This window comes from Gadus macrocephalus, chromosome 9, assembly GCF_031168955.1.
Source record: "Gadus macrocephalus chromosome 9, ASM3116895v1".
NCBI classification, from domain to species: Eukaryota; Metazoa; Chordata; class Actinopteri; order Gadiformes; family Gadidae; genus Gadus; species Gadus macrocephalus.
In genome coordinates, this window is record NC_082390.1 from 4,840,142 (window position 1) to 4,847,641 (window position 7,500).

The window sequence follows — 7,500 nt, forward strand, 5'->3', positions numbered from 1 at the left end:
TCAGACCTGATGCAAAAAACTGTGACGGTATGTGGTCTTTTGGGGCTTTTATTACACAACGTTTTTTTGGCTTGTGACGATTTTTCGCAAAGGAAAAGCCAAACAAACTGGGCTAATAGAACAGCTCTAGAACAGCTTGAGGAACCTTGTTCTTCTGTTAGATCCGAGACAAGCATTTAATGGTGAATATCTCAATGATGTTCTCCTCTCCTCTCCTTTCTTCTCCACTCCTTTCTTCTCTCTTTTCTCTCATCTCCTTTCTCTCCTCACCTCTCCCCTCCTGTCCTCTCTTCTCCTCTCCTCTCCTCTCCCCTCCTGTCCTCTTCTCTCCTCTCCTCTCCGCTCCTCTCCTCTCCTATCCTCTCATCTTCTCCTCTCCCCTCCTCTCCTCTCCTCTCCTCTCCTCTCCTCTCCTCTCCTCTCCCCTCCCCTCCTCTCCTCTCCTCTCCTCTCCTCTCCTCTCCTCTCCTCTCCTCTCCCCTCCCCTCCCCTCCCCTCCTCTCCTCTCCCCTCCCGTCCTCTCCTCTCCTCTCCTCTCCTCTCCTCTCCCCTCCTCTCCTCTCCTCTCCTCTCCTCTCCTCTCCTCTCCCCTCCCCTCACCTCCCCTCTCCTCTCCCCTCCTCTCCCCTCCTCTCCCCTCCCCGCCCCTCCTCTCCTCTCCTCTCCTCTCCTCTCCTCTCCTCTCCTCTCCTCTCCTCTCCTCTCCTCTCCTCTCCCTCCTAGACATTAACGAGTGCTTGCTGGGGGCCAGTAACTGCCGTCTGGGTGAGCGTTGCATTAACACGGCGGGCTCCTTCCGCTGCCAGAGAGTGGTCAGCTGTGGGACCGGCTATGAGCTCACAGACAGCAACAACTGCAAAGGTATGTGATGTCGCCCTCTAGTGGCGGAACACTGCAACACATTACAACACTGCCAAAGGGCTTCACAAGCAGCATTTTATGACACATTATTAAACGTATCCCACCACAGTGCAATGAAAAGCTCCCTCTATTATTAAGGAGGAAGACATCTTGAGAAAGAATGCAGGAAAAATAATCCCTCCTTCCAGGGATGGTAAGGGGTGAAATGGGTGCCATAATGGACAGGCATAAGGCACAGTATTTCAATCTGGGGAGAGAAGAGAGGAACTGTGAAAATATCACAAGGGCTTGGGGCTTTTCTCATCGATAGATGCGATTGCAACATCTGACATGTCATTCTGTTCATCTGTAAAGACACTGTCTCCCACAATGCATCAGTAGCATCTCCAGGAATGTCCAACCAATTACTCCCATGTGTTTCCTCCCCCAGACATCGACGAGTGTGAAACGGGCACCCACAACTGTGTCCCGGACTTTGAGTGCCAGAACACCCAGGGCTCATTCCGCTGTCACCCTAAAGTCAAGTGTGGCGCCGGCTATATTCAGGATGCCCTGGGCAGCTGCATAGGTAACACACACACACACACACACACACACACACACACACACACACACACACACACACACACACACACACACACACACACACACACACACACACACACACACACACACACACACACACACACACACACACACACACCCATACCCACACCCACACGCAAACAGACAAAACCTAGACATAACCACATACTTTGGTAAAACAGCAAACAGAAAGTTCCAGAAGGTTTTTATAAAACCCTTATTGTTGTATTTGTGAATCTTTACAATTCCTTTGTTTTCCTACTCACAACTTAAGTACGTACAATGTACTAATTATGTTTATTGTTGAGTTTAGTGGTTCAAGTAACAATGGCCAAAGTTAACATTTAACGTTCAAGTTAAACTCTTCGTTGAATTTAATGGTTCTTTCTAAATGTTTGACTTTTATAGTCATTTTTTATTTCTTCCCCAGACTCGCGTGCTTTATTATTGCTTTACAGGGCTGCGCGATTTCCTTACTTGGAAAGGAAACAAACTCATTCCAGAGCACACAAGCTATTTACAATTGAGACACTTTTATCCAAAGCGACTTACAGTGAATAAAGATGCACATCATTACGCGGTGCGGGCAGAGGTTTGGCATCTCCCTCGACGCCTTACTGGAGGCATTGAACCACAGTTAGACCTCTGGAATCGGGGTGGATCAACCCCAGTACCTTTCAAGCGGGGAGCAGATCACCCCAGCCTCTCGCTGACCACTACCCTCCCTCATAAAGCTGTGCATTCAGGCATGACTCCTTGTGTCCATAACACGCTTCCACTGCCCCCCTCATCACATGACCCGTGTTTCCCGCAGACATCAACGAGTGCCTGGCCCAGACTGGACCCTGCCATCCGGGCCAGGTCTGCATCAACAGCCGGGGCTCCTACACCTGCCAGAGGAACTCCGTCAACTGCGGCCGGGGCTACCACCTGAACGTGGAGGGCACGCGCTGCGTGGGTACGGCCGGAGGCTTGCTTTACTAAGAGCTAGTGCTGTCAAGCGATTCAAATAATTAATCGCGATTAATCGCATTAATGCCATAGTTAACTCACGATTAATCGCAAATGTTTTTTCTACGCTAAATATCCCTTGATTTCTTTGTCCCATTAATTTTTCTCATTTTAATGCTCTTATCAACATGGAGAAGTGCATTGGCTTGCCTTGTGCAAATGTTTTTTTATTGATAACAACATTGGCATATACTGATCAAAACAGGACGATACAAAAAAAAAGCCTATAGTGCAATTAAACGATGAACATACAAACATACTGCCTTGAACATAGCAGTCAGGCTACTGCTTCTTTGTTTTGAGCCAAAAAAAAAAGAAAGAAAAAAAGATTTTTTTTAAAAAAATAAATAAAAGAATTGCGTTAATCGCGCAAAAAAAAATAACGCCGTTAAAATTGGTTTGCGTTAACGCCATTAATAACGCGTTTAACTGACATCACTACTAAGAACCCATGTCTTAACCACCACCTACACGGTGTGTGAGGACACAGTAAGGGATAGTGTGTTGTCAGTCTCTGATAGCGTTGATCAGGCTTTTTCAGTCGTCGGCCCCAGTTTGTGGAACGAACTCCCTCTTCATGTTATGCTAGCACCTTCAGTGCCCAGTTTCCAATCCCTCTGAAAAACTTGTTTCTTTTCTCGTGCATTTAACTCCATATAAGTTGTATTATTGTCTGTGTCCTTTTTTGTGCTTTAAATAGTTTTAATGTTATGTGTGTGTTTATAACTAGATTGTTGATTTGTACAGCACTTTGGTCAACTGTTGTTGTTTTAAAGGGCTCTAAACATGACCTGACTTGACAATGGGAATTCACTGTTTAGTGAAGTAGCAATCTCTTCTTGGAAAATTGACCGCCATTGAATTGACCGGCACACCCTTTGGCAGACATCGATGAGTGCAAGGGGCCAGACGGGGCGTGTTCGGGCCACGGCTGCATCAACCTGGTGGGCTCCTTCCGCTGTGAGTGTGCGGCCGGCTACGTCTTCAACAGCATAAACCGCGTGTGCGAAGGTAAGGAAGTCATTCGGGACTGAACCCCCCCCAACCTCTCAGTTTTGTGTGTCGTCTTTGTTTTACGAGGACGCCAGGTGTGAGGTTACAATTTTCCATTTCAATGTCTGACCACTGGTGACATCACAAGTGGGGGTTTCCACCCGTATGAGGTATGGATTGATCCTACCCCTGCCTGCCACGTGGTACTGTCCACCAGGGAGTGGTCAATCTATCCATCATTCATTTGGGCGACCTATCCCACTTGCGTTGTCAACTGTTGATACTCACCCTCACACCTCGTGGTAAAATAGGCAACGGTGTTAAACTAAATTGTTCTCAGTTCTTATGTTACTGTGTTCAAGCCTTTTTTTTTTTCCGTTGCCTCCCGGTTGGTAGACGTCAACGAATGCATGCACTACCCCGGACGCCTTTGTGCTCATAAGTGTGTCAACAACCAGGGCTCCTACACCTGCACCTGCACCACTGGCTTCAAGCTCTCCTCGGACGGGAGGAATTGTAACGGTACGGCGGACGTTTGGTCTACGTAGCTCTCCAATACATAAAGCATATGTGTGCAAAAAAGATGAAGATGCATGACATCGTCGTTTGAAACGACTTCTCGTGATGCTCCCTCTGGGTAGATGTGAACGAGTGCGAGGCCAACCCATGCAGCCAAGAGTGCGCCAACGTCTATGGCTCCTACCAGTGCTACTGTCGCCGTGGTTACCAGCTGAGCGACGTGGACGGCTTGACGTGTGAAGGTAAGGTGTGCCACCGTCTGAGGCGGGCTTGACTGGTTGGACTTGAGTTTGCTTGCTACTTAAGTCATTGGGCAAAAACGTCTTGTAAAGTTAGATACATCTTATAAGAGGCAGGAGGTGGCGTTCTCGACCAAGGATGCTTACAGGTGAGGCTGTGGGCATTTGGAATCTAACCCGATACAAATCGGTTGGTCAAAAACACCCCTCCCACCACACCGGCACGCTACTTTGCGGGCGCTTGGTCCCATCTCGCCTAGATCGTTAGATAAGATTAGATCGAAACAGGGGGGTCGAGTGAATGAGAGCATAATGCAGTCGACGATACAAAAGCCTCCACCAGATGGCGTGTGTTCACGTTCACCTCTGATCTCCTCAGATATTGACGAGTGCGCCCTGCCCACCGGGGGCCACATCTGTGCCTTCCGATGCCACAACACCGGCGGGAGCTTCCACTGCTCCTGCCCGGTCAAGGGCTACACCCTCGCAGCCAACGGACGCAGCTGCCAAGGTGCAAAGGATTCTGGGAGTTTTGAGAACTCCGAAACCTAGAATTTTCATGTGGCTACCAATAGCACTGCTTTATCCATTGTTGCGGATTCAAGTGTTAATACTTAAAAATTTGATGTTGACTTTTTTTATTTCTTATAAGTTGGCAATTAACAGTTTATTTCTATTGATTGATACGTCACGATGTGATACTGTGTCTAACGGAATAACATTACATAGGAACTTGTGGCAACAGGGAATGAGCCTGAACACTTTCTGAATGCATTGTATGTTTGTACTAAATTTTTTTCCCCATTCATTTTACATTGCCGCTTTTTTTCTTCATAACCAGACGTCGACGAGTGCGTGACGGGGACGCACACGTGCGCCGAGAACCAGAGCTGCTTCAACGTGCAGGGAGACTTCCGATGCCTGTCCTTCGAATGCCCCACAAACTACCAACGGATAGGAGAGACGTAAGTAGCACCCGAATCTCTGATCCATCTCCCGACGGTTCGAAATACACGGAGACTCACACATCCCCAATCGATGTTGTGCAGACACAGACACATGCACACATGCGCCGCACAACGGCAGAGATCCCCTGACGAAGATCTTCAAACACCACTCAATTTCAGGCTCTACTGTATTGGGTCCATTGAACTTTTGGAGTGCACACACACACAGTATAGCTCTGCATACTCTTGTTGGCTATCCTCAACCACTTCCCGAAGGACTCTGCTCCTGGCATGTTGCGCGCAGTAAACTGAATAACAAAATGCACATGTCTCTGCTTTGATGAGCGCAAACCCTGCCTGACCACGGGCTGCGGCTGAGGCCTCGTAGCAGTTAGTGGCAGTCCTCAGAGTGCACGTCCTGCATGGTCCCACAAGGGGCAGCGTGACAATGTGCTCGTATCACCGGGCCACCTCTGTATGATGTTTCTCCCTGCACTTGCATGCCATGCACGCCCAATGGAACTTACCCACAATCTCTCTCTCTCTCTCTCTCTCTCTCTCTCTCTCTTTCCCTCTCCCTGCTTGTTTGTTTTTGTCTTGTATGTCTGTCCCATTCTTTGTCCTCCCCCCCCCCCCTCCCCTCACCTCCCCCACCCCCCACCCCATTCACCACCCACCCCGTCTCTCGTTGCAGCCGATGCGAGCGCTTGCTTTGCAATGACTCTAGCGAGTGCCTGGCCACGCCCCTGAGAATCACCTACTACTACCTCACCTTTCCCACCGACATCCCCGTGAACACCAACGTCTTCCGCATGGGCCCCTCGCACCCGGTGCCCGGCGACGACGTCCACATCGCCATCGTCGCCGGCAACGACGGCGGCCACTTCCGGACGGAGCGCGTGGCCACCGGCGGCGTGATGGCGGTGGCGCGGCCGTTCGCTGCCGCGCAGGACTTTGAGGTCGCGCTGGAGCTCCGCCTCCAACGCTACGGTCACCTGAGCACCTACCTGGCCAGAGTGATGGTGTTTGTCTCCCAGGAGGAGCCCAGGGTGCCGTACAACCCCCTGCTGGAGTAGACGCCCCCCCCACTGGGTCGGGGGTTGGGGGGTGAGGGAGAGTGGGAGGCGGCCGCCTTTGCCGTCGCTGTCGGTTACGCCTTCTGGGCGTGTCTCCTGGGGGGTTGGTGCGGTCCCTTATTGGTTACATCAGCCCGCTGGCTGGTTTGGACTTTTGGTAGGGTGGTGGCACGTGCAGACGAGAAAACTCTGTGGACTACGAACCATCCTCTTTAAGACCACTGTGTTAAATAGTTAGGGTTCGGGCGGCAGACTCCCATTCAGTATCATGCGGTTGATTTTTAATTGTAGTGGCGACTGTTTTTGAGCACTATGCATGGGACCACCTCACCTGAATGTATTTTTTTGGCGTTGGGGAATCGTGTGGGCCGCTAGGTGGCGCTCTAGATCAGGGTAAATCATTAATTAGGGAGTGATTCAAACCTGCCAAAACACTGACTGTAATTAGCTGATCACTGCATGATACCACCTTGTTTTACAATATGATACAGTTCATACCGTTTTTTTCTATTAAAACCGAAATAGTAATACCATGTGTTCTACGTACTTCTGGTTCTTCAGTGGAGGAAAAATGGCCTGTTGTGCATCCAATTCTTAAACAACGGAAGTCTGAAAAATCAAGCGGTGACTTCAAGTATCGAGTTCTAGTTACTCTATAAATCCCACTTCCCGATGATGGTTTGCGCCGCACATAGATTTTAATCCGGCAGGGTTTTTTTTTCCAATGCACTGAACCCCCGTCCCATTATGATTCAGGCTCGATCATTTGAAAACGCTTTTTTTTTTTTTTTAAACCCGGAACAGACGGATATCCAAAGCGAGCAGATTAAGTGACAAGTGATGGGGCACAGCGGGAGAAAAGAACAAAACAAAACAGAAAAAATAAGGGGGGGAACTTCCCCAGCGGGCCAGAGTATAGACTATTTAAATACTCTGGCATGCTCCATGGCTGCTCCCATTCACGGGGGCTGCGGCTTAGAATAACTGTATATTCAGATGTCCTCGCGAGTACCTCGCCGGTTTTAAGAGCTGTCAGGCCAGAGGAGATGCACTCGTCCCTTGTGGGGATATCTTTAAAATAAGAACGTGGTGGCGTGCAGGAGGCTTTTTCCTCCCCTCTGACATTGAGTTATGAAGCCGTGGGCTCTGGCCGGTGGTCTGAACAATTTGTGGTGGAGCAACATCACCGCCACTGCAGAATGAATGATGCCCTGCAGTGTTTGTGTTGGGGCGTTATCAATGTGCCGACTATAAATAATAATTACTACA

General features: G+C 49.4%; 1 protein-coding gene across 3 annotated transcripts in view; it reads left to right on the top strand.

Annotated features, from left to right (window-relative positions):
• The window catches only part of fbln1 (fibulin 1), a 31,159-nt gene that overhangs the window by 11,792 nt on the left and 11,867 nt on the right, over positions 1–7,500 (top strand). Inside the window, exons 6-15 of one of the 3 annotated variants that reach the window (XM_060060364.1) lie at positions 1–27; positions 724–861; positions 1,292–1,429; positions 2,261–2,404; positions 3,343–3,468; positions 3,847–3,972; positions 4,092–4,211; positions 4,588–4,719; positions 5,050–5,173; positions 5,850–6,764. The exon at positions 1–27 is cut by the window's left edge and continues 66 nt beyond it. In XM_060060364.1, the coding sequence (XP_059916347.1) occupies positions 1–27; positions 724–861; positions 1,292–1,429; positions 2,261–2,404; positions 3,343–3,468; positions 3,847–3,972; positions 4,092–4,211; positions 4,588–4,719; positions 5,050–5,173; positions 5,850–6,231 (1,457 nt within the window). In that variant the 3' untranslated portion in view covers positions 6,232–6,764. Of the gene's footprint in view, positions 28–723; positions 862–1,291; positions 1,430–2,260; positions 2,405–3,342; positions 3,469–3,846; positions 3,973–4,091; positions 4,212–4,587; positions 4,720–5,049; positions 5,174–5,849; positions 6,765–7,500 lie in introns of those variants that run through there. The other 2 variants (XM_060060362.1, XM_060060365.1) reach the window with 2 other exon arrangements.